General features: G+C 41.0%; 2 protein-coding genes and 1 pseudogene across 5 annotated transcripts in view; 1 reads left to right on the top strand and 2 right to left on the bottom strand.

Annotated features, from left to right (window-relative positions):
- GPC1 (glypican 1) overlaps positions 1 to 17,455 on the top strand; it is a 253,882-nt gene extending 236,427 nt beyond the window's left edge. Inside the window, exons 7-9 of the mRNA XM_070753246.1 lie at positions 10,466 to 10,599; positions 12,258 to 12,433; positions 14,089 to 17,455. Coding sequence (XP_070609347.1) covers positions 10,466 to 10,599; positions 12,258 to 12,433; positions 14,089 to 14,312 — 534 coding nt within the window. The 3' untranslated portion in view covers positions 14,313 to 17,455. The remainder of the gene's footprint in view (positions 1 to 10,465; positions 10,600 to 12,257; positions 12,434 to 14,088) is intronic.
- LOC139168712 (U4 spliceosomal RNA) lies at positions 12,689 to 12,759 on the bottom strand (annotated as a pseudogene).
- A 1,112-nt stretch (positions 17,456 to 18,567) lies between the features above and the next one.
- Positions 18,568 to 27,050, bottom strand: part of ANKMY1 (ankyrin repeat and MYND domain containing 1) — a 57,900-nt gene continuing 49,417 nt past the window's right edge. For 3 of the 4 annotated variants that reach the window (XM_070753242.1, XM_070753244.1, XM_070753245.1), the window contains 2 exons: positions 25,695 to 25,739; positions 18,568 to 19,834 (listed from right to left, as the gene is read on the bottom strand). In XM_070753242.1, coding sequence (XP_070609343.1) covers positions 19,629 to 19,834; positions 25,695 to 25,739 — 251 coding nt within the window. In that variant the 3' untranslated portion in view covers positions 18,568 to 19,628. The remainder of the gene's footprint in view (positions 19,835 to 25,694; positions 25,740 to 27,050) is intronic. The other variant, XM_070753243.1, reaches the window with a different exon arrangement.

Raw genomic sequence — 27,050 nt, 5'->3', positions numbered from 1 at the left:
GTAAGTTTTAGTGAGATTGCTGTGATTTGTTGTATCCATATTTGAATTTTTTTCCATAGTTTTTTTATGGGAGGGCATGTCCACCATAGATGAAAGAAGGATCCAGATTTGCTATTGCATCTCCAACAGTTTGGTTTTAAGTTGGGGTAGATCTTAGCCAATCTCGTTGGGGATAAGTGCCATCTATAAAACATTTTTTGTAGGTTTTCTTTATACGGAACTGATTTAGTAATTTTCAGGTTTTTCCACGTTTGTTCCCATTGTTCGATATAAATGCTATGACCTATATTTTTGGCCCAGGTAATCATATTTTCTTTTACTATTTCAGTTTCCATAGTATACCCCATTATATAATTATACATTTTAGATATAATTTTTTCCCCATATCCTAATAATATTTTATCAATTGTACTATCTTTTTCTTGGATTCCTTCTTTCTTTTTGTCTTTATTCCATTTCGTCAAAATTTGGGCGTAGGACCACCAATCAATATTGATATTTTGGTTTCGTAGTTGTTGTCTAGATTTTATACCCCCTTTCTCATCTAGTGTGTGATTATAATTCAGCACTTTTTGTGTTTGAAATAAGTTAGGATGTCTAAGTGCTTCAAGGCTGGAGTACCATCTTGGGATTTTGAAATAGTGTTCTTTTTTAATTCTTAACCATACATTTATTAAGGAGTCCCTGATCATGTGGCTTCTGAAATATACTGGAATTTTCTCTTTTTCGCTCCATAGGAAGCTATGCCATCCTTGGAGAATGTTATGTCCTTCCAAAGCCAGGAGTCTCTGGTCTTGGAGGGTTATCCATTCTTTTGCCCATAAAAGAACCGATGCTTCGTAGTAAGCTTGAAAGTTTGGTAGTCCAAATCCGCCTTGTGTTACCCTGTCTTGTAAAGCTTTAAATCTCACCCTTGGTTTTTTCCCCACCCAGATGAATTTTGAGATAGTTGTATTTATTTTGGTGAAAAAAATTTGTACGCTGTCTTATTATTGCTGTGAGCTGCCCCGAGTCTCCGGAGAGGGGCGGCATACAAATCCAATAAATAATAATAATAATAATAATAATAATAATAATAATAATAATAATAATAATAATTTTCAGCAAGTAAAATGTTTATGTCTCATCTAATAATCATGGGCACCTCAGACACGGGACATACTGTACTTTACAATAACAATAAATTGCACTGTTATGTCATGCATTTTAAGAATGTGAAAATCGCTAAACTTTTGCAATATTGGTTGTAATGATTACAAAGAGACCATCATGAATGAATTGCTTGACATGCTTCTGAGCCAGTATCTGCTTATCCTGGTAGCTGTTGAGCTAGGGCTGGAAAAGAAGAGAAGATGCTGAAAGATTGAAGGAGAAGAACCAAGGAATAGAATATTGGTAGAAGCAAACAGGAGGGAAGATCACCGAGAACTGACATGCAAAAGAAGCAATAGTAGTATCATGTGTCATTCAAGGAAAAAGGGACATTAGCTGGCTGTACTCACTGTATAAAATCATTCTGGGATCCTTTTGCAGTTCAGCTAAACTACAGCCAATCTTTGAAAGAAGATAAACACTTTGAAAGAACATAATATGTTTGTAAAATAGAGACAGCTGATGGATTGAGTCTTCTCAGATTGTATCCAACATCTAAACACTGCTAGCATTGGCAGCAAAATCCCTGATTATTAACATAAGATTCAAATCATGTAAATGTGATCTGCTACTACTTTGCAGAACTGAAGATACATAAATAGACTTTCTCAATTGAAAATTATTGCATCAATGTTAAGTATCTTAACTGTAAATATTTTAGTATGGAGTGGCCGGTTTATTTTCTTAATAGTGTCTTGAAACATAGTGTTTCTTCTGCCTTTGTTTTGGGATGTTTTTCAATAGCATCCAAAGTTGCATTTCCATTGTTAGCCTTTATTCTACACTAGAGAATTCTCACTACCATCCACATTCTTCAAAAGAAACAATCAAGAATATTTTCTCATTTGCTTTACTGATCAGATTTGTTATTCTCTTTTCATTATTATTGTATGAACCCAAAAAGCAGAAGCGCAAACTAGACATAAAATCATAAAAATATGAAATCTTTAGCAGTTATAAAAAGTGTTATCTTAGAATAGTGTCTCTGAAAATTTATGCCATTAAAATTTTCTTGGTCTGTATTTAATACAAACAGGGTGCATTCCAAAAGTAATGCAATTGAATTTCCCGCGCGGCTCCTATTGGTCGGAGTGGGTCCAAAGCACTTGGGGGGGGGGGACACTAAACTTTGCCACGAAACTGGTCTCAGTGCTCTCCAAGCTGTGGAAGCAGCAGGTGGTCAGTTATTGTAAACTTCTGTGCGCCGACTGTGTCACAAAAAAAATGGAATTGGAAATTTCAAGTGAACTTTTGCAATGTATAGAACTTGAACCTGATTATTTGGACAATGTCATCACTGGTGATGAAAGCTGGGTTTTTGAATACGACCCAGAAACAAAACGCCAAAGCTCTGAGTGGCACACCGACCAGTCCCCCAAAGCCAAAAAAGGCAGGAATGAGCAAATCAAAAGTGAAAACAATGCTCATTGTCTTTTTCGACAGTAAAGGAGTGGTCCATAAGGAGTTTGTTCCTCAAGGACAGACAGTTAACGCTGCTTACTACATGGATGTGCTGGAAAGACTCTGAAAAAGGGTCATCAGGACTAGAAAAGACATCTCCACTACCTGGCAACTCCATCCCGACAACGCGCCTTGCCACAACACGCTACGAGTCTGCCAGTTCCTGGCCAAACACCAGGTGCCACTGCTGCCTCATCCCACACCTATAGTCCTGACATCGCCCCAGCAGACTTCATTTTGTTCCCTCGGATTAAGGCAGCCCTGAAAGGAACCTGTTTTTCGTCCATAGAAGAGATCCAATCAGCCGTGACGAAGACCTTGCGAGAGATCCCTGAAGACGTCTTCCAGGGCGTGTACTGGTCATGGCAGAGTCACTGGAAAAAATGTGTAGAGGCCCAAGGACAGTACTTCGAAAAATTTTAAGTGTTTGTGCAAATCTGTTCAATAAATTACTTTTTTAAAAATTGCATTACTTTTTGAATGCACTCTGTATTCCTAGGATTATATTTTCTTGTTTTGCCATCTACAATTTTATAAGTATCCTACTCCCTTTCTTAGTTAGAGCAAAAATCTGAACTGTACATGCCTTCCCTGGCAAAAAACCATAATGGTCTTCCTAAATTTTGCCTCATGTCATCTCTTGTATCCTTTCAGTCCTAGTTCTTGGAAAATATCTTACCAGCCACACATAAACTAATCTTCCTGTAGGATTTGCCTTTTTTTCTTATGAGTTACCTTTGTAGAAAGGAAGAAAAATGACATTCTTTCAAGACTCAGTTAGATATGTAATCTTCACGCATTTAAAAAAGTCATACAACCACAGCCCTAAGCAAACTACATCTACTTTTGCAATTTATACATACAAACTCATCATTTTCCCATTTTCTTGAAGAGTTTCAAGTTTACATTTTATTTTTCAAGTTTACATTTTATCTGTTTTTCTTCATACAAATAAATACAGGTATACAGTAGCATACATTTTTCAAAACCTCCCTTTCATTCCCTTATAAAATTTAAAAATAGTCCCTCCAGGCATCCTTCAGTTTGGTTACCTCTCAAAATATTTTATCACTTTTATTTTTAATTTCACTTATTTCATCTGTCTTCTAATACTTTTTCCTGTAGGACTCATGCAGTCATCCTACTTCAACAGTTTTTTCTTTGATTTCTTTCTTGCATTTTCATAGCCATTTCATGGCCTTCATTCTGATATCCTCATCTCCTTCACCCTTGCCCTTTTTTAGTTTCATGGTTATAATACATAGATATTGTTGTGGTTCAGCCTGGGACCCCTCCGGGAATGGCTGATTTGCTGTCGGCTTCCAGCTCAGAGGGAGAGGCTGAGGACCAGGAGGTGCAGACTGACGAGGAAGCGGAATCCCAGGCTGAAGAAGAAGGACAGCCAGAGTTCCACCAGGGGGAGCTCTCCCCAGCAAGCAGCCTGGATTCCCTGGGGGAAGATGCTCATGATATCATAGATATGCGACAAAGGAGAGCTAATCAGAGACGAACTCAATTGGCTAGGTATTTCCAGCATTAGAGGTCACAGCTGGGTTTGGGTGTGGTGCTTGGGAAAGGATAAAAGGCGGCCCCACCCTTCCTGGCTTGTGGAGTTTTATCTTGGAGATTCGTGAGACCTGTCTGTGAACTTTGGTGGCTACAATCCTGGTTTGTGCCTTGGACTATTGAAACCTTGGGGGGGGGGGGTGCCAGCAAGAAGCTTGTGAAATTGACTGGACATCAGGACCCTGTTGTAACGTATTGTAACCTGTCTGCTGTGAAGACAGGTTTTCCTTTGTGCTTATTTTTTCCTGCTATAAAATACTTTTGGATTTTACCAGAGTGTCTGGCTGTTTTTTCAGTGGGTGTGGAGGTCTGGGAAAACCCAGACAGAACAGAATAAAACTCCACCAACCACCAGACACCTGGTGCTCATTTTGGAGGGGTGGTTTGGTTGTTTTGTTCCTTGCTCTTTGCTGCTGGTTCCTGGTTGGACTTCTTTTGTTTGTCGGCTTCCTGTTTTTGCCTGTCACCATGGATGTTTCTGCAGCTGACATGCAGGCTGTCTTTGCAGAGTTGCGAGGGGACATTGCTCACTTGACCCAGACAGTCTTGTTATTACAACGTCAAGTGGAGGTTTTGTCCCAGGCGGCCCCACCCCAGGCGGTACCTGTGGTACCACCTCCAGCACCTTTGCCCAGAAGGAAATGTTTTGTGGCGATGCCGGAAAAGTTCTGGGGGGACCGGCGGCTGTTTTCTGCGTTCCAGAGCCAGGTGCAGCTTTTTATCAACGCGCAGATGATGCACTTCCCAGGGGATGACCACAAGGTGGCGTTTCTGTGCAGTTTATTGGCTGGCCCTGCAGCGTCGTGGGTGGCACCTTACCTGGCCCGGGATGATCCGCTACTCCAGGACTACAATGCTTTTTGTGACTTGCTGCGTCACCAATTTGCGGACCCGGTGCAGGAACAAACGGCCACGCGGGCGCTGAAGCAATTACGCCAGGGTTCGCGCCCCCTGGTGGACTATATGGCTGACTTTAGGTCTCTGGCCGGGCAAGTCCAGTGGAATGAGGCTGCCCTGATCGAGGCCTTTCAAGATGGACTATCCGACACGATGTTGGACGCCTTAGTGCATGAGGTGATGCCCGGCACGTTGGACGGTTTGGAGCGGCATTGCTTGGCAATAGAGGCCAGGCTGTTGGCCAGGGAAGTCCGTCGAGCGGGACGGTCCAACCCCCGTGCATCAGGCGTCCCGCCGACACCTGTTTCGCGGCGGGGGTTGTCAACCGTAAGCACCCCGGCTCCGGTCCCTGCGCCCCGACGTTTTTCACCAGCGCTGCCTCCACGCTTGATGGATCGTGTTGCTGCCGGGGAGCCGATGGACGTAAGTTACGCCCGACCCCGACAGACCCCGGAGGAACGAGGGCGTCGGCGGGCAGCTGGGTTGTGCTTCTATTGTGGGGCCCCGGGACATTTTGCTGTCGTTTGTCCCCACAAGAGGCGGAGCACCGTGGCTGCCGTCGTTCCTGTACCTTACAGCCCTCCCGTGCTTCCCATGGCGTCCCCTGTGCAGTTACAGGAGACAACCCCTGGTGTCCCCGTTCCTGCCCTGAACTCTCCGATGGCGGGGCCTTCGTCTGGATGTCCTCCGTCGCCGGAACGATCGGGAAACGAGGGGGGCCCGGCTTGGTGGCAACACTAGGTCGGGCGGGGATCCCACTTTCGTCTGACTCCACGACTCCCGAATTTGGACCGTCTCGACACCTGACGCTTGCGGTGACCTTGCATATCGCGCAACGGACTCGGACTTACCCCGCGTTGGCCCTTCTGGATTCGGGGGCGACGACGAACTTCTTAGACGAAGCCTTTGCCCAACGTCATTCCTTGCCCCTTTGTCCTGTTACCCCGCCATTAACTGTGGAGACTATCGATGGGCGGGTTTTGTTGGCTGGTCCCATCCGTTTCCAGACCCTGCCGGTGCGGATGTGCATCGGAACTCATGAGGAGGCCCTACAGTTTTATGTTACCAAGGGGCTTCATTTTCCCCTCGTGTTGGGGTTGTCATGGCTGCATGCCCATGACCCACAGGTGGTGTGGTCTCAGAACTTGGTCACCTTCTCCAGTTTGCAGTGCGTGGACCATCACCGACATGTGTGCGCAGCCCACGGCCCAGTAGTTCCCGCGATTCAATTACCCCGTTGCCTCGAGGAATTCGCCGATGTGTTCAACGAAAAAGAGGCGGATCGGCTACCACCACATCGGACGTATGACTGTGCCATTGACCTGCTCCCTGACACCAAGCTCCCGGCTGGTCGTTTGTACTCCATGTCCGAGCCGGAGCTTGTGGCTCTCAAGGAGTTTGTGGAAAAGAATCTGGCCAAGGGATTTATTCGGCCATCCAAGTCCCCTTTGTCTGCCCCTGTTTTGTTCGTGAAAAAGAAAACAGGCGATCTTCGCCTCTGCTGTGACTATCGCCGCCTTAACGCCATCACAATGCGGAATAGGTACCCCTTGCCCTTGATCCCTGAACTCATGGACCGGTTGCGGACGGCAACGGTATTCACCAAAATCGATTTGCGCAGTGCGTATAATTTGGTCCGGATGCGGGCCGGGGATGAGTGGAAGACAGCGTTTGGCACGCGTTATGGCCACTTTGAATATACAGTGATGCCATTTGGCCTCACCAACGCCCCGGCCGTGTTTCAACATCTGATGAACGACGTGTTCCGGGACATGTTGGACCATTTTGTGGTGATTTACCTTGATGACATTTTAGTGTATTCCCCGAACCATGCCTTGCATTTGACCCATTTGCGCCGGGTCCTGCTCCGGTTGCGGGAGCAGCAGTTGTATGCCAAGCTGGAGAAGTGCCAATTCTTCCAGACTACCGTCGAATTTCTGGGGCACATTTTATCTCCAGGTGGCATTTCCATGGACCCGAACAAAGTGGCCGCACTTCAGTCTTGGCAACCTCCACGACGGGTGAAAGACGTACAACGTCTTTTGGGGTTTGCAAACTACTATCGGGCTTTTGTTCCGGGGTATGCCACGTTAACCACGCCCTTGACTCGGTTGTTACAAAAACAAGTCCCATTTGGTTGGGGGGAGGCGGAACAGCGGGCTTTTGATGCCCTGAAAGCGGCGTTCATGGCGGAACCGCTTCTGCGCCATCCTGATCCCGCTCAGCTGTTTGTGTTAGAAACCGACGCTTCAGATGTAGCGGTTGGCGCAGTGCTTCTCCAAGCCCATCGGCCCGGTGACATGTTGTTTCCGTGTGCCTACTTCTCCCGGAAGCTGTCTCCCTCGGAAAGGAACTATACTATTTGGGAGAAGGAACTTTTAGCGGTGAAGGCCGCCTTTGAGCATTGGCGGCATTACCTGGAGGGGGCCCGTCATCAAATCGAGGTACGGACGGATCACCGGAACCTTGAGTATTTGCAGACGGCCCGGAAATTAAACCAGAGACAGATCCGCTGGTCTTTCTTTTTCGCGCGGTTCAATTTCCGCATCAGGTACACTCCCAGTGCCCAGAACCCCCGAGCGGATGCCTTGTCGCGCAAGCCAGAATACACGCACCCGAAGGAGCTGGCCCCTCTGCAGACAGTGTTACCCCCTGCAGCTTTGGCTGCCACTCAGGACCCAGTAGACTTGCGTCACCGTTTACGGGAGGCGCAGCGTGAGGATGGGTTTGTAGCGCAGAGAGTGCGGGAGTTAACACCCAATTCCCCATGGACGTTTCAAGACGGTCTGCTTCGGTACCGGGGGCAGCTGTATGTTCCCGCCGGCCCAGTGAGAGGGTTGATTATGACCCAGTGTCATGACTGTCCAGTGGCGGGGCATTTTGGTCTGTTTAAAACATTGGAGCTAGTCTCTCGGACATTCTGGTGGCCACGCCTCCAAGATGATGTGCGTTCCTATGTGGCCACCTGTGTCCAGTGTCGTACGGCCAAGGGGGTGACTGGAGCCCCACCGGGATTACTGCAACCTTTGCCCACGCCTGAGAGACCCTGGGGTGCCGTGTCCATTGACTTTGTCACTCATTTGCCTTCCTCTGCTCGTTTCACGGTAGTCATGGTGGTGATGGACATGCTCACCAAGATGGTGCATTTTGTCCCTTGCACTAGGGTGCCCACTGCCCAACTCACGGCTCAAATGTTTATTAGTCACGTGTTTCGGTTACATGGGCTTCCGGATCGAGTGGTCTCTGATAGGGGCACACAATTCACAGCCCGGTTTTGGCGGGAATTGATGTCGGCCCTGAATGTGTCCGTGTGCCTCGCCTCGACGCAGCACCCCCAGACCGATGGCGGTACAGAAAAAGTGATCGGGATATTGGAACAATACCTGCGGTGTGTAGTGGCGGATCGTCAGACGGATTGGTCCCGGTTTATCCCTGTAGCGGAGTTCGCTTTCAACAATTCCCGTCACTCATCGACCCGGCTCACGCCCTTTTTCGCAAATTATGGATTTCACCCTCGCTTCTTTCCCTTGACCCTCCTAGATTCCCCGGTGCCTGCTGCTGAGGACTTTCTCTCAGAGCTGCAGGCGGTTCACGAGATGGTGAAGAGATACCTGAATAAAGCCAAGGAGGACTACAAGAGGGTGGCTGATCGCTCCAGACGGGATGTGCCCCCCTTGGTGGTGGGGGATCAGGTGTGGTTGTCCACGAAATATGTAGCCTCTGAATTACCCCGGCACAAACTAGATCCCCGGTTCCTGGGTCCTTTTCCCGTTGAGCGGGTGATTAATCCGGTGGCTTACCGGCTCACCCTGCCGGACAACTTGCGGGTTCACCCTGTGTTTCACCGTTCGCTGCTAGTCCCTGTCCCTCCCGATTGTCCGCTCCGTCCCAATGTTCCCGTGTTTCCTGCCCCGTGTGTTCGTGATCACCTCCCTGAAGCTATGGTACATGACGTTGTGGATTCCCGTTGGGTGGATGGGTGTTTCCAGTACAAGGTGCAATGGGTAGAGGGGGATCCGGATGATTGCTCCTGGGTGGAAGCGGCGTTGTTGGACGCTCCCGATCTTCTTCGGGCTTTTCACGCCCAGTTCCCTCAGAAACCGCGTCCTCTCCGCTGGCAGGTGGGGAGGGGCCTTCCGCGGGGGGATGGTGTTGTGGTTCAGCCTGGGACCCCTCCGGGAATGGCTGATTTGCTGTCGGCTTCCAGCTCAGAGGGAGAGGCTGAGGACCAGGAGGTGCAGACTGACGAGGAAGCGGAATCCCAGGCTGAAGAAGAAGGACAGCCAGAGTTCCACCAGGGGGAGCTCTCCCCAGCAAGCAGCCTGGATTCCCTGGGGGAAGATGCTCATGATATCATAGATATGCGACAAAGGAGAGCTAATCAGAGACGAACTCAATTGGCTAGGTATTTCCAGCATTAGAGGTCACAGCTGGGTTTGGGTGTGGTGCTTGGGAAAGGATAAAAGGCGGCCCCACCCTTCCTGGCTTGTGGAGTTTTATCTTGGAGATTCGTGAGACCTGTCTGTGAACTTTGGTGGCTACAATCCTGGTTTGTGCCTTGGACTATTGAAACCTTGGGGGGGTGTGCCAGCAAGAAGCTTGTGAAATTGACTGGACATCAGGACCCTGTTGTAACGTATTGTAACCTGTCTGCTGTGAAGACAGGTTTTCCTTTGTGCTTATTTTTTCCTGCTATAAAATACTTTTGGATTTTACCAGAGTGTCTGGCTGTTTTTTCAGTGGGTGTGGAGGTCTGGGAAAACCCAGACAGAACAGATATTATTTTCATTTCATTTGTCAATGTATGCCCTTTATCATTTACTCCTCCTTCATGTCACAATCTATATGCCATTGTTATCCTTTGATTGCCCCACAGATCTAGACCTCTGACACCCATTATGGCTTTTGAAAATCAAGGCTTTCACATAACACTTTTTAATAAAATAAATGAGATGTAGACTGTTTTACTAGCTTTTGTGGTTTTAATGCCATGTATAGTATTCTCACAGTTTGTGATAAATATAACCAAAAATTAATTTTATCTCAAGCATAGCCATACCATTTTATGCAAGCCAGCATTTCTAAGTTGGAGATTTGCATACAAGCCAATTTAACATGGAAAATAATGTATTTTTAATTGTTATTATATACTAAAACCGGTAACAGTTAAGGGATGGTTACAGCATAGGTTAAAATGGAATGGAACAGAATAGAATAGAATAGGATTTTGTTTTTAGTTTACTTTGTTTTTAGTCGTGTTACAATTGTCTACTATTTGAATGCTTTTGGAATGGGTTCTAATATAAATACACAATGTATATAGAATGTAAAGCTATTGATTGATGTTAAAACTGTTTTCTCCAACCATAATCACTCTTTCTAATGACAGGTTTCAGATGCCAAAGGGAAACTGAGGGAAGTAAGAGACTTCTGGGCTCTCCTCCCAACAACACTTTGCAATGAAAAAATATCCTCTGGTTCTGTAAATGAGGATAGGTGCTGGAATGGAATGACTAAAGGCAGGTAAGTCTGATCAGCTGTGAAATAATGAGGCCTATTTACTATCACATCTATGCTTTAAAATGTTTAGGCTGTGCATAGCAAATAAATATTTGAAATTTCCTTTTGTATTGTACTGTTGTGTACACAACAATCAAAACTGTTTTTAAAAAAATCATTTTTTAAAGATAAAAACACATTAAAATAGTGCATAAATTTCTAAATAGAAGCATTTCTTGAAAATATTTGACCTATTTTGGAAAATTGTTAATGAAAAAAATATAAAATGTGTCACCTTATCACATAAATTATAGGGTATGACATGATCACCAGAAAGTATTGACTTTTCTTTAGTTCCAACCAAACAGACCTTGGAAATTGTTGGGACATATAAGAAGGGCATCAGAAATGACTTACATATGCAGGTAAGTTGATATAGAGAAGGAAGTCCTCCAATAACCCCATCAAAAACTATTCCGTGTTTTGGGGATTATCAGACCCAATGGTACTAAGACAAGCCACATTGGGAAACTATCATCTACCATTTTTATGAAGTTTTACAGCTTGGAAAAATGAAACGCTATTACAGAGGTGGACATGAAAAAAAATCAAATGAGTTTAGACAATAATTAATTGTCCCATCTTTATTTAGACAAGATCTATGCAAGCAGATGAAGCTCAAAAGAAAATACTGATCTAAAAAGGCTTAGGCACAACATTCATTAATATTCACTTCCTTTTCTTCACCATGGACCCCTTTAAATACCACTGACTTAACTCAATATGTAGATCATAAATTTCTTCATACCTTTGTGGACCCTCTGTGATGACATCATGACCTCCCAGGAGTCTGCAGGCCACAGGTTGAGAACCAGTGACCTAGATCATTGCAACTGTTCTTGGGAGTCTTCTGGGAAGGCTTCTGTCTTCTGTCTAAACCCTTGGTTCCCAATGTGGGGCCCACGCCCCACAGGGGGGCAATTTGCTTTTTAACGGGGGCAATTGGAACCTTCTTTAAACCAAGTTAATGGCCTTTTAGGCTTCTTCCGCATGAGTAGGAGTTCACTTTTTGAATAGTAAGAATTATATGTCACGGGTGGGGGAGCATCAGGATTTTAGAGATGCATAGGTAGAGCATGGCCAAAAAAAAGGTTGGGAACCACTGGTCTAAACACTAAAATAAATTTGGCATTTATCAGAAGAGGAAGCCCACAACCAGTTGTTACCAGCTTGTCAGAACAGTGGCGAGAATTGTAACCTCTCTCAAATATACCCGGAAAAACTGATTCACTTTCAGAATTCAGACTTACTTTGATGTCCACTTCCTCTTCCAGAGACAAGGCTCCAATATTTCCACTACATTCCTGGCTGAAGCCAAAAAAGCATCAATCAGAAGTTAATAATTCATGCCCAAAAGATCACTGCCTAGATACATGAAATGAGATAGTGACTAAAATAATGATTTTTAATTTTATTATATACTTTTTTTCGTCTCTTTTCTTTTGCTACTTTCCCAGGGTAACTATCTTGTAGTTAACAATAAGAAAATCGAAAATCAATTTTTTTTTTTAAAAAAAAGTGTGGCTTAGGCTTACACACACCCAGTGATTCTGGTTGGATCTTCATGAAGTCCACTTCTCCAGAATTAGTTTTCAGCGTGAACATATACATACTCTTTACAGATACCTTCCAGATGTAATGGGAGATGGTCTAGCCAATCAGATCAATAACCCAGAGGTTGAGGTCGACATCACCAAACCAGACATGACTATTCGCCAGCAAATCATGCAGCTGAAAATTATGACAAATCGATTGCGCAATGCATACAATGGAAATGATGTGGATTTCCAGGATACAAGTAGGTACAAGCTGAGAAAGTGAGACTATTCATAACAATTCATGTGTAGTAAGCAAAACAGATGTTCATGCATAATTATGATACACAGTGTTCAGAACACTGGAAAATTATGCCTCTGTTAATTTTCAAGGACTGAGTTTTTAATCTGGAAGAAGGCATTGCTCAAGTGTCAAAAGCATTTATTTATTTGTTTGTTTGTTGTTTGTTTGTTTGTTTGTTTTGTCCAATACACAATGAGGGTTTTTGTGGGTATACACATAGTTTCAATTAGCAATAATCGCGTCTCGGATAAACCTCATTGGCTACGACACTGCCACCGCTAAGTTTATGGTCAGGGCTGTTCAGATGAGAATACGTTTTATAGAACATATTGGGGTGGCATGCAAAGGAGATGAACTCACTTAAGAATATTTTATGTCAGTATCTTAGATTTGTTTAATATAATCCTTTGCATGAGTTATATTCTCATGTTTTACTACTCAATTTTAACATATTATACTGCATTTTAACTTATTATTTATTCAAATTCCCTTTATTTTAGCCAATTTTATTGTATTTTAACCAGTCAGTTTTATGACGACCGATGTGGTCCTGATATGGTCGATTGACTAATCAAATAAAGTTGATATTGGGTATACACATAGTAAAATACATAATGAAGGTTATAGAGGGTATACTCATAGTAAAATATATCTAAGAAAGAATAGAAGAGAAGATATAGGAATAAAACATATCAATGAAAGAAGAAGGGATATAGGAATAGAAGAAAGGTTAATGTTTACTGATAATCAAAATGCCTTTCTTCTTGTCAGGTATCTCCAAAAATGCATGCATCCACAACTCTCATAAACTAATCAAAGATAATCGTGCGAGTGAGTGACAGTTACAGCATTATATAATGGGTAATGAAAGGAAAGTGAGTGATCGATTAAAATGGAGCCTCTATAGCATTCGCTGGCTGGGGAATTCTGGGAGTTGAAGTCCAAATATCTTCAAGTTGCCAAGGTTGGGAAACACTGCTCTATGGTATAAGAATTCTTTTAGAAAAAAGAGAAATTAGGTAACTCGGGATGAACTTGGAGTCCTCAGTGTTCTCCAAGCTTGTTTATTGTTTACAGATATTTCATATATAATGAAATAATATCAGTCAGGTAATGAAACATCTGTAAACAAACAATCAAACTTGTGAGGCATGAAAGATCATGTCCAGGAGTGGGATTTAGCCAGTTCAGACTGGTACAGATGAACCGGATGTTAATTTTAATCTGGTTCACCGAACCAGTTGTTCCAAGGACTGGCTGACCCCACCCGCACCTCCCCTCACAGGAGTCTCTGCCCATTTTGGATGCCAGCTAAGTGCAAGGCACACATGGAGGCTCTGGGAGGGTGAAAAACGGGCCTACTGGAAGTACTAGAAGTCTGGAAATGGGCCTGTCTTCAGCCTTCAGAGCTCAGGAAGGTTGTTTTCACTACGACTAGCCATGGAGTCAATCTAGGACCCACTAACATTTTGAAAGATTATTCTGGAGTTGAGTCTGACCTCCTCCATTCTGCATGATAGGCAGTTGCTGATTAACCTCTACAAAAAAAGATACTAGTTTACAAGTCAGTCTTTTGAAGACGTACAAAAATAATTTGAATTTTGTCTCGGCTAGGTGATGACAACAGTGGTTCTGGAAGTGGGGAGGCCTGCCTGGATGAAGTCTGTGGCAAAAGACTCTCCAAGAATTCTAGCACCCGGCCACCAGAAGTACATCCTATGCCTAAACAGTCAGGACAAGGCGTTGGTGGACAAAATAACAGCAATGTACTTTTGCCTTCATACTTCTTTTTATTACTTTCTTTGGCTGCTATAGCAGCCCAGTACCTATGGCGGTAACTTGTCTGAGCAACTGCAAAAGAAACTGTAGTGGCTAAGTCTTAACTTTGCCAAAATGGTGGACATATTTAATTCAACTTGATTCAACTTGGCAAAATGAGAGAGACAAAGGTTCTTGATGGTTTGTGATAATCTGGCAGTGCTAGAGTTGGTTATTTTTCTTTTTCTTCCTTCCTTTCTTTCTTTCAAATATTGGGCCTTTCCTTCTGTCCTCCATTTAAAAAATCCTTTAATTTGCCAAAAACAAAAAAAGGCTACCTAGGGGCTATGACAGATCTGACAGGTTTAATGACAGAAGAAATTAACCCCCCCCCCTCCCCCAGGCAACACCATTTTCATTGACTGGAATAAAAGATATGCAATATCTCATATTTTTATTTAACTGTGGCATTATATTTGGTTTAGAACAATACATCTTTTTAATCTATACATTTTCAGACAGGTCTAAAAGGGTTTCAGCTCGTAATTTTCCATTCACCAAAGGGAAAAAGTCTTTCCTTTGCATAAGATTTAAGAGTATTATTTTGTACAAGCTCAATTAACATTTCAATTTACAAATGAATTCTTTATCCCAGAGCTTGGAAGGTCCTTAATTTTATTTTTAAAAAATTCTGATAAAAGTAATCATGGCTACCCACTAATATTATTCCCATATCCATAGCAATAGCAGTACAAGATTTGTGCACTGCAGGATCCTTTGAAAATAGATTTCAAATAAAAATAATACAGAACAGTATACACAACACGGTGGTAAGGAAAGACATGAAAGGATGTGATTCCCTGTAAGCCTACTTTGAGCTAGAGGAAGAAAAACTTCCTATTTAATAAGATAAGAATCAATATTTACCAAAGGAATAATGGGGGGGGGGAAGTGATTTTCATGTGTATGTATTATTACTTATCCTGTAATCAAAACTAGAATGGGCATGAATTGGTGAACCTAGGGCCAAGTTAGATATTATCTAATATATATCTAGAAATTTGTTTATCAAAATCTCTTCTACCTGAAATTTTCAAAGAAACCTGCTCAGAATTATGGTGGTGGAAAGAGTAAGCAGACCAAAATTATTGGTTGGCTTAATTAATTTGATGCCTATCAGAGAAAGATGTCCAATCACAGATTTACACATTTGTGTGTGGGGTATGTTTGTGTGTGTGTGTGTGTGTATTCTCTCTTTTGGGTCCTGTACTTCATTTTTAAGCATCTTTTTTTCTTTTTCCATATTGTATGCAACCAACCCTATGATTTTGACTGAATAACAAGGAAGATCTTGAAATAAATTAACTTTGAAGTTAATTCACTTTAATTCATATTATAGTTTCTCTTCAAGAAGCAAGTGATATGAAAGCATAACTTTTATTTAAAATATATAGGCTTTTCATAAATGCTGAAATGTTTCTATTCTTTGTCTTAAAGCCAAAACAAGAACAACCAGAATGTTGTGTTTCTTAGGACAGCAGTCAGAAGAGGTAGAAACTATCTTCAATTCTGAAACATTCCTAGTTACAAATAAGGAAACAATTTCTAGCATCCTAGCATTCAATGGGATGAGACAGAGCAGAGGCAAATGAATTCAATTGAAGGAATCGGGTTCTGCTCTGTTAATTGTTGGGCTTCCCATTCAGTGTTGGATGCTCTCTAAGATTTGAAAACCTGATTAACAAACAGCAACGCCAGAAGGAATTCTTTGTAGCAAAATACATCTAGTTTTATACACATTAAATCCCTATGAGTAAAACAATACTCCCTTCCACTTTCATTACTGTTTTAGTCTATTAAAAAAGTTTTTTTTTTATTTTCAGTTACATTATTCTTAAACTGAATGTGTTTGTAAAGAGAATACATATGAGGCATGGAAATCAAATATCCTGCCTTCTTTGAACATGCTTGAATGCAAGAGAAAGTGGAAAGTGCCACATTGAATTAGTGTTGTAAATGTATGTCTGTAAATACACAAAGAAATAAACTGCTATACATCATGCAGGGGGAAAATATTTGCCATTTCCTTCTCTGAATGAAAATATGCCAACTTGCTGGAGAGCTGAAAACTCAAAACAGTTTGGAGCCTTTTCTAAAACTCAAACTATGTGTGAAGTTGACAATGCATAGCTTTTGGAAACCTGAAGCATTTCTTTTTTTAAAAAAAAAAGGAATATCAAAAAAGAAATTGAGGTGCAAAGTAGAAGAATTGTTTGTGCTTTAAAAATGATTTGGAAGAAGCCTTTGTGATATGTGGGAGTATGAACACACCACCTCTTTAAGGTAGTTGGATCATTTTTCCGGGATTTCCTATTAACTTGATAAAGCACAACTGTTTTAATTAGTTACATTAGAGATGCACATTAGCATTACTTTAAAAGGATAATTCAATAAAACAGCAAGAAGCATGGGGGTGAAAAAGACACAACAATTTGGAGGAAATGGTGCACATATTCCCACATATTCTGAAGCACCTCTTTAAAATCATTGAAGAAGCACAACCAGCCCTACAAAAGAGCGAGTGGGGTACATCCTTCTTCACTAGCTGAAAGACCAAATGAAATTAAATTAAGGCCAGCAACAAAAAGGAGTATCCTGCCTTGCATATACTTTATGCTCTTCAATCTAGCATCAATACTCTGATTGATACAAAATTGGAGAGCCTGATTTAAATGAGTCTTCCACCATTGCTCATCATCTGAGCCCCAGTCTTCTGTCACAGAATAACAATATTTTTGTTACTACATTTTGGTATTTAAAGCATTATGCTACACGGTGTGAATCTGTTTCAAGTCCTTTGAAACAGAAATGAGTCCTGGATATATAACTTTTTTTTTCATGTGCCATAATGTCAGTTTCAGAAGGAGAAAGGGGTCAACAGAAGCTTTAAGAGCATTGCTATTTATCCTTTCAATGACAAAAACCTGTTGTTTCTGGTGGGCTTGTTAAGGAGTTACGATACAAATATATCCAGACTACATCTTGGCTTTTTTTAAAAAGCAAAACAAGTGCAGTTCTGTCTGCAAAAGTTCACATTATCGACAAACTTGATCATTTATATATATTTCTTTTGGTTACCAAGTTACTTGTAACTATCTTGCACTGTTGAATTATGTTCTTTGAATCCTTGTATAAATAAATAAAAAAAGGCTGGAGACTTAAATAAGTATGAATACTATTTGGAACAGGATATATTTTTTTGCTTTATATCATTTCAACAATGGCCAACTGGCCTCATGAAAATCAGTGTGTGCATTACATCACTCATAATAATAGCATTGAAAAGTAGATAGATCGTACAATCATAGAGTTGGAAGGGACCTCCAGGTTCGTCGGTCCAACCCACTGCTCAATGCAGGATTCACTAAACCATCCCAAAAGATGACTATCCAGTCTCTATTTGAAGACTTCCAGTGAAACAGGTTGTCTTCTGTAGAGCCTGGTGCTCTGTCCAAACTTACCCAAATATCAATACAAACATCAATAATAATAAGAGAGGGAGCATGCAAGCAAAGAATATGTTTGCAAACACCTACAGTTCTCTTATGTTATGACAAGTCCCAGAACTGAATAAAAACTATCAAAGCCTGTTAAACATCCAAAGCATTTATTTAGGAAGGTAGCCATATGCTTATGTATACAGATATGTATACACAACTTAACAACCAGTCACCATTCAATGTTATAATGGACCTCTCCAGGATTTTACAACCTGGATTCAAAGTTCTGGCGATTCCCTCCCAGTCACATGGCCACACTTAAGACATTCAACAAGACAGTTGCATTCACTGCCACTTGGGGAGTCCAATGATGACATTTTATTAGATCTTTGCAAAAAAAAAAAAAATTACTTACAATGTTCAGCAAAACTAAAAACATACCAAACTATGGATTTGCTTAATGACTGCAGCGTACATTTAACTACACCTGCAAAAAAGGTCGTAACTCTTGGGTTGGGTGTAGGTGACCCAATTTATGACAATCATGAGTCAGAACTGTGATGTGCAGGCTTCATCACAAGGGTTCTTCAAGGACTACCTATCTCTACCCCTATATTTGGGGATGATAGATAAGAGAGGGAGGGAGGGACCAGATAGGGAGGGAGGAATGTCTGAAAGGTTTTTGGCTTCTTAAGTTCCAGGTTTACAGACATTTGACCATACTTTGTGGATGCATTCCTACCCCCCCCCCTCCACACACACTTTACTAAAGGAATAGATGCCATTAACTTAAAGAAACTACTCACTTCTAAGTAATTATACACATAATGCCATGTTAAATAAACATAAACTATTTTATTTATATTCATAAGAAAAATAAGAAAACACGTTTTAGAAATAATTCATTTGTGTAATATCTGAAATACAGCAGAGGCATAACAGTAGGATACTTCAATATTGTTAACATCATCAGTAGCCTTAAGCAAGAAAACCGCTAGCATTTTTTCACCCTCAATTACAAGTATACACACTGTTAAATTCCACCCTACTGCTTACTGACTGCAATAGGATCTGCATTGAAGAGATCACTAATAATGCCTTGTTTCAGTACCAAGCCTACAGGGGATCCCATTTGTCTCATTCAATAACATTCCAACTAAGCTTCAACTAAAATAAGATCTGTGCTGTTTTATTCCTCTGAATAGAAACTTTTAATCCTGAATTCTACCAGTTTAATGCTGTAAATCAGATTTCAAAGATACACTTTTAAAAGTCACCTCTCACAGATGACTTAGAGCCACTCAATGATGGCTAAGGACTTGTGGAACAGCTTTCTTTGTTTCTGTCAACTGAGCAGATGAAACAATTGCTTCAGTTCTCGAACTCATTCGCATTTAAAATCAATAAAAACTGATTCTCCCTGGTTTCTGAAATTCACGGAAGCACAATAGCAGAAGGATACATACATTTATGCTAGTACTAGGGCCATAAACTGCTTGGCAAAAATCACATTGTTGTGGAAACTAAGCAGTACATCGAGTTAAACAATTATGAGGGTTAATGTTACCCATCAGCTGAGGAAATTAAAAGACCTGATGATGACAGAAATGTATCTTCCCAAGTTAAAGTGTGGTAAACCTTACTAGATTCTTTTTTAAAAAAAAAAAACACCTTATATTTATTGAAATGAATGGACTTTGGAAGAGTATGGGAACTTCAATACTATATCCATAAATGAAAATATCAGACATTTGTTTAAACTGGTCCCCCCAAATAACACAACAGTACACTATTTCTTAATTTATGTCTTAAAAACAAGTGTCTTTTCTTTTCATCCTTCCTTATTCAGCATTTTGAACATCAAATTTATCACACCTGCTTCATGAAACATAACATCTAAATGAAACTATAGTTGCCAGTGTAGGGGAGATCTGCTTGACTGCTAGCATGCACAGGAGTTTGTCGCCTTCTATCCTTTTTCCACTTCTCCATGTCTTCCTTTTTGTGTTTGGTTGCTTCTACCTGTTTCTTTGCTTTAGTGTCCTTTGATTTTATGTATTGAAGAGACACTTTCATTTTAATGCTGGCTTTACGTGGTCTCACTGCCAGAAAGAACAGATAGACAATTAGCATTTTTCAAAGCAGATTAGAATAGTTACTTAATTATATTTTCTATGCACATATGCACCAAATTAGAAAAACCTACTCAGTGCGCAACTAAAAATACCGGTAAATAAATCTGGCTTTCCTCTCATCTACTGTAAATTATACAGCTGAGTTATAAACTCACCCAAATATTTACGATAAGCAATCAAAGCGCCTCCTGGTGGTCACTCTAACAGACACAGGCTGTCATTTTATTATGAGCTGATTTGATCTCACAACTGTGGAAGACAGGTTGATATAATTGTCCAAGTCCTGCTGGTGAGTTAATCTTTAGCTGTCTCTTTACCTGGTCCATCTGTCTTCAACAGCATTTCTTTCCATATTATATTCACCACACTCCACCATCCCCGTTCAACTTTCTCTTATCCAAGCATACATGTGTATATATGCATTGCATTTATGCCCCATATACAGGTAGTCCCCGGCTTACGACGTCAATCCGTTCCTATGGTGGCTTGTAAGCCGAATTTTGGTGTAAGTCGGAATCTTCTTCCATTTCGCTCTAACGCTGTCTCTCCTGATTCCCCCCAAGCCTGTAGCATGGCCAGCTACTCTAAAGCTCGATTTGAGCTTTGAATACGGAAATTTGAAGGGCCTTGCTGCCCCCGGGACGTCATATCATGACGTCACCGCGACAACTAAAAAAATTGCCTGCTTACTAAAGTGCTTCATTCATGCCTTCTTCCAACCCCAGCGGTTCAGAAAGCACCGGAGCCGGCGAATGCCAGCGATTCTGGAGCCCGCTGCCAAAATTTGGGGCGGTGAGAGCAAACCAAGCAAGCGCAGCGTGGCAGGAGGAGGGGGCCGGTTTCGTGTCTGTAATACGGTAAATGATTTATCTTTACTAGATAAATGGTCAAAGCAATGGAAACTGCAGTTTAATGTTTCCAAATGTAAAATAATGCACTTGGGGAAAAGGAATCCTCAATCCGAGTATTGTATTGGCAGTTCTGTGTTAGCAAAACCTTCAGAAGAGAAGGATTTAGGGGTAGTGATTTCTGACAGTCTCAAAATGGGTGAACAGTGCAGTCAGGCGGTAGGGAAAGCAAGGATGCTTGACTGCATAGCTAAAGGTATAACAAGCAGGAAGAGGGAGATTATGATCCCGCTATATAGAGTGCTGGTGAGACCACATTTGGAACACTGTGTTCAGTTCTGGAGACCTCACCTACAAAAAGATATTGACAAAATTGAACGGGTCCAAAGACGGGCTACAAGAATGGTGGAAGGTCTTAAACATAAAATGTATCAGAAAAGACTTCATGAACTCAATCTGTATAGTCTGGAGGACAGAAGGAAAAGGAGGGACATGATCGAAACATTTAAATATGTTAAAGGGTTAAATAAGGTCCAGGAGAGAAGTGTTTTTAATAGAAAAGTGAACACAAGAACAAGGGGACACAATCTGAAGTTAGTTGGGGGAAAGATCAAAAGCAACGTGAGAAAATATTATTTTACTGAAAGAGTAGTAGATCCTTGGAACAAACTTCCAGCAGACGTGGTTGGTAAATCCACAGTAACTGAATTTAAACATGCCTGGGATAAACATATATCCATCCTAAGATAAAATACAAAAAATAGTATAAGGACAGACTAGATGGACCATGAGGTCTTTTTCTGCCGTCAGACTTCTATGTTTCTATGTTTCTAGGTAACACTGTAAGTCGGGGAGAGTGTAACCCGGGGACTACCTGTAGTCCTAATTGTCTCCTGGAAACTTAAGATCACCCCTTAATCATAAACACCTCTCTTAGAAATCCATGAAGAAAAAGATAAGTGGAAAACAAAAAGTTATCAAACATATTTCAAAATCTCGTCCAATACGACAGCTGTCAATACAAAACAAGCCTTTTCATAGTTGCTGTTTTTGTTGGAGAACAGTGAGGCTAGGAAAGGAAAGGTAGTAAAGAAATACAATACCAAAAAAAAAAAAGCCACAATGCATATAATGTGTGCAAGCAGAGCAGTCAGCATGACATACCGACAAGAGTTAACTTCCTTCTTTTATGACTGCTGATAAAACACACATCATGGGCAGGATAATGAATCTGAAGAGCTGGCTAGTTTTGGAATATTACAGTCTGAATCTCCACCATTCTTTCAATACAGTCTACCACTTAGCAGACTTTACTGCATCTATAAATACTTAGGCTCATAATGTTCATGTCAGCTTACAACATACACTATTAAGCTTTGAAACCAATAGTAATAATAAGCAGTACTAGAGTATTAGCGCAAACATCCTATGTATTCATAGTTTAAATGCAAAGTTTATAAAGAGGTCAAAGAAGGGATGGGATCTTTCCAGAAATAATATACTGGATTTCATATCCTTCCAATTAGAGAAAAAAGTGAGGGGGTATCTTAGGTAAAAGTTGTAGATGCACAGGGACATTTTGGATTAAAAATATATATACCTCTACCTAAGAACGCCTCTACTTACGAACTTTTCGAGATAAGAACCGGGTGTTCAAGGTTTTTTTGCCTCTTCTCAAGAACCATTTTCCATTCACAAACCCAAGCCTCTGAAACTGTAACCGGAAAAGGCAGGGAGAAGCCTCCATGGGGCCTCTCTAGGAATCTCCTGGGAGGAAACAGGGCCAGAAAAGGTGGGGAGAAGCCTCTGTGGGGCCTCTCTAGGAATCTTCTGGGAGGAAACAGGGCCTCCACCCTCCCTGTGGTTTCCCCAATGCACGCATTATTTGCTTTTACATTGGGAAAAATTGCTTCTTCTTACAAACTTTTCTACTTAAGAACCTAATCATGGAACGAATTCAGTTCATAAGTAGAGGTACCACTGTATAGGAAATGGAAGATGGGTCTAATCATTATGGAGTAAACAGCAAAAATAAAAGCTATATCTGAGTTTCAATGGAGCTAACAGATGTCATCTCCGATCTTCGAGAAACTATGGACATAACACAGGACCAAAGAAGAACAAATGCTTTTATCCTCAAAGAGAGTAAAAGATGGATATCAGCAAAACTTAGAACTGTTGATTAAGCAACTGGTGAGTATTTTAAAAGAATACATTGGCTAGCAAAAGGTATCACAGGTTTATTAAAAATAAATCACCACAAATCTACCTGATATTTACTTTTTCTAATAAAGGAAACAGTTTAATTGACCACAAAATAGTGGTCAGTTAAATTACAGTGAACAATGAATTCAAATATTTGATGAAGTCTCTAATGAAGACCATAGCAGTATGGAGATGCTTAAATAACTATACCCTCCAAGCAGCGGTGGGCTACTAGCTATAACGCTAAATTGCGCTCGCCGCCACGGCTTGTAAGTGTTTGCAGGGCCAGCACGATTTTGCTTCTGCAACCAGAGGAGGTTGCAAAATCGCACATGGAGCCACAGGTGCCCCCGTCTTTCGGCATCCATGGAAGAAAAAAAAAACTTGCCAAAACACAGGCACACCTGTGGCTCTGTGCGCGATTTTGCTACCTCCACAGGTGCAGAAGCAAAATCGCGCTGGCCCCGCAAGCAGTTATGAGCCGCCGCCGCGAGCACAATTTAGCATTCTGGCTAAAGCCCACCGCTGCCTCCAACTATACATGATTCTGTGTCCGAACTATCAGAACTAGCAGAACCTGGGTGCAACATCACTAGATTTTGCTCTAGGCCTTTTCCTGCTCAACATTGACTCCCATTAGAATTGGGTAGCATATAAATGTCACAAATTAACAAACAAACAAACATGTAGTACAGTAATTTTAGCTGACTTGGATGTGTGATCATGTTGGATGATTATCAAATTTGCAGATGACACAGGTGGAGAAGGAATTATAAGATCTTTAAAATACAGCATCAAGATCAAGATTCAGGAAGGTCTTGACAGGTTGAACCTATATATGAATGTATGTATGTATAGATATGTGTGTGTGTGTGTGTGTGTGTGTAACCTCTGTGAGTGTGTGCATGTGTGCGTGTGTGTATATATGTATGCATATATAACCAGTGATGGGCTCCAATGGGTACGGTCAGATACGCAGTACCAATAGCAAAATTTTGATATTTTTTTTCTTTTTTCCACCTTCTGGGCTCTGGGTATGTTTTTCCTATCACAGTAAATGAGTTTGAATGTGTATAATTTTAGAAGAGCTGTGTGTGCATGTGTGTACATACACTTTATATAGTAGATAACCAGGGAACACAGTGGAGTAGCGAAAATGGAGCTCCACCCCAGAGCATCCAATGTATAAGCCACGCCCACAGTGTGGTAGTAAAAATTTTGGTAGCCCATCACTGTATATAAACTATCTATCTGGCTAAGGAAAATCCAAGTGATTTGTATATGAAGGAGACTACAATTCTGAGCAGCCTTATATGCAAAAATAATTGGGGTGTCTTGATGAATCATATGGCAAAGTGATGCAGCTATAAAAATCCAAATGCAATCCTATACTTCATTAACAGAAATATGACAAGAAAATCATTGTTCCTGTCTATTTAGTATTTATCATATTACAGCTAGAAACTGTATCCAGCAAAGCATTTTAATCTGGACATGGACTGGAAATATCACATGGTTAATAAGAAAATATATCATATTCTGGAAGAAAAAGTTTATGAAGCACTGGGTGTTTAGAGAAAAGATAAATGCAGGAAGATGTTATTGCTATCTTTAGGTTATCTAAATGTCTCTGAAAACTTGGCTTTTTCCTTAGGCCTTTATTTAGGCTGGGTGGCAAGTCTCTTATAAGGTTATGTATGCTAATCTGAATAATTTCTCTTAGGGATGTATATCATTCTTTCCCTTTTTTTATTGCTCTTATAATTGTTTTATGTTATACATTGGCCAGAGTATTTATGGTAAGTAAGTAAGTAAATAAATAAATAATTCTGAGTTCTTCCAGAAGAGATGCTAAGAACCAATGTGTTTAAATGACTAAAAATAGATTTTAGTTGGGCAGCAGGAAAGATCTAATGATAAGAATCAATGGAATAGACTATTTTGCAAGGTGGGAAATTACTTCACTGCAAGCATTTAAACAATGGATATATGGCCACCTTTTGAATATGTTGCAGCAATGGCTTCTGAGCACAGAGTTGAACTAGATGATTACCTTTCAACCCTATTGTTCTGTCCGGCCGGCTTAATTAGCAGTAATTAAGCCCCAGTGAAGACTCGGAAGCCAAATTAATATGTATAATAGTCTATTTACAAAGCAAGGTGGTGGAAACAGTAATGAAATCAGAGGAATGTCAATTCGCCTGCCAAGAGTCCAGCGTTTTCAGCCCAACTGATAAGTGTCCAGAAAGTGGTAAATTTAAGCCATAAATTCTTGGCATGGACAGGTACTCACAAAATGTCAAGGCTTTTGCAGGGTTGCAGAAAGATTTGGAGGAAGAAAACACTTCGGCTGCTAGGTCTCTCTCAATCCATAAAGGAACGTGTACTTCTGCAACGAACTTCCTATTCTCTTCCCCTTTTATACTATCTGTGATGCCGAGATCTACGTTGCCGGAAATACTGCTGTCTCCCTTGCATTCTTCTTACTCTCACATCTAATATGGGGTCCACAATATCCCCATCCTCATTTGACTCCGACATTATCACAGCTGGGGGGTCTGCAGCCCCTGAGTGTCTCCAGTCCTTATCTGGTAAACACACTGGCCTATGATATCCAAATGGACCCAGTTCATTCTCCTCAAAGTCCATGATCAAAGGAGTTGGATGCGAGCCAACCACAACACCTATGTCCTAAGATTCTGTATGAAACATTACTATATAAACCAAAACCAAATGTGATTAATGAAAGAGGTTAGTAATGGGAATTTACTTACCCCCCCTAAAAGGTGACATTCCTTCTTCAGATCGAGATGTCCTATCTTTTGCAGCAATAAAATAAGTTGGAAAGACATTTCAGAAAGCTCAATAGTATAAAATATTACGTATGCCTCAAAGAAACCATATGTCTATGTATGTCAAAATCCAATAATGTGATATTTTTTATTAAATTTAAAGTTACAAAAAAAAATCTGATTCTCTTAAATACATTCCTAAAGTACAGGGTAACATTTTCAACATATATACACAGTATAATCTTAGACACAACATTTTTAATACATTTAAATATTTCCTGCAGTTACCTTAATATACATACACATGAACAATTTAAATCCCTTTAACACAAGCTTGGTTTGGTAGAACAAAATGATCTAAAACTGATACAAAACTTTGGGCATAATTGTGGTCTACTACATTACATTATTAACAGGTTGCTCTATAGCAGTGGTTCTCAACCTTTCTAAGGCCGCGACCCGTTAATACAGTTCCTCGTGTTGTGGTGACTCCCAACCTAGCGCCAATTCTCCCAACAGAGCTTTGAGCTGATTGGCAGGAAGGTCAGAGAGATGCCCCCCACTGTAAACGCCTGATTGGTCGGATTGTAAAAATATGTTCCAAGATGCCAGAATAGAAGCTTTAATTCCTCATGCCAGGGGAAATTTGTCTTTTCCTAGGGTCTCAGCGACGCCCGTGAAATGGTCATTCGACCCCCAAAGGGGTCCCAACCCCCAGGCTGAGAACCACTGCTCTATAGCTTGAAGAGAAGTCAGTGAGCCACATTATGCAGTAATATACAAACTACATTTCAGAGGGAAAATAGTACAATATTGGTACAAAGGTTAACATAGATTTTGAATAAATGAAGCAATACTGCTTTGGTAAAGGTTTCTTCTAAACTCCAATCTAAAATTATGGTATCTTCTGGCCATGAGGGACATAATATGTGGACTTGGTAGAACAAACAGAACAAAACAGGTACAAATTTTGGGAACAGCCTGTGAGTTGGAACCACAGTTGGAATTTAGAGTCAGCTGCTGCATTTTTTATTAATATGGGACAACCAATGAAGCTTGAAGCTTAATTTTGTTGATATGAAGAAGCAAAACGGAAAGTCCTTACATAGCAAAATTCATTATAAGATGTTGTGAAAGCTAATCATTTAGTTGGCTCCAGAAAGGGACTACTATACGTATTTTTCTGGCTTTATGTCTCTTTCAAAGTATGAAGATGATGAAATCTGAAGATGAAATCAGAGGATGATGAACTTGGAGGAAGACAACAGTATTATATTCATGTGCTTTCCAGTCACATCTAATTGATCACTATGGAACTAATCCTTTGCTTTCCAATAT

This window comes from Erythrolamprus reginae, chromosome 5, assembly GCF_031021105.1.
Source record: "Erythrolamprus reginae isolate rEryReg1 chromosome 5, rEryReg1.hap1, whole genome shotgun sequence".
NCBI lineage: Eukaryota > Metazoa > Chordata > Lepidosauria > Squamata > Dipsadidae > Erythrolamprus > Erythrolamprus reginae.
This window is presented reverse-complemented; position numbering and strand designations above follow the sequence as displayed.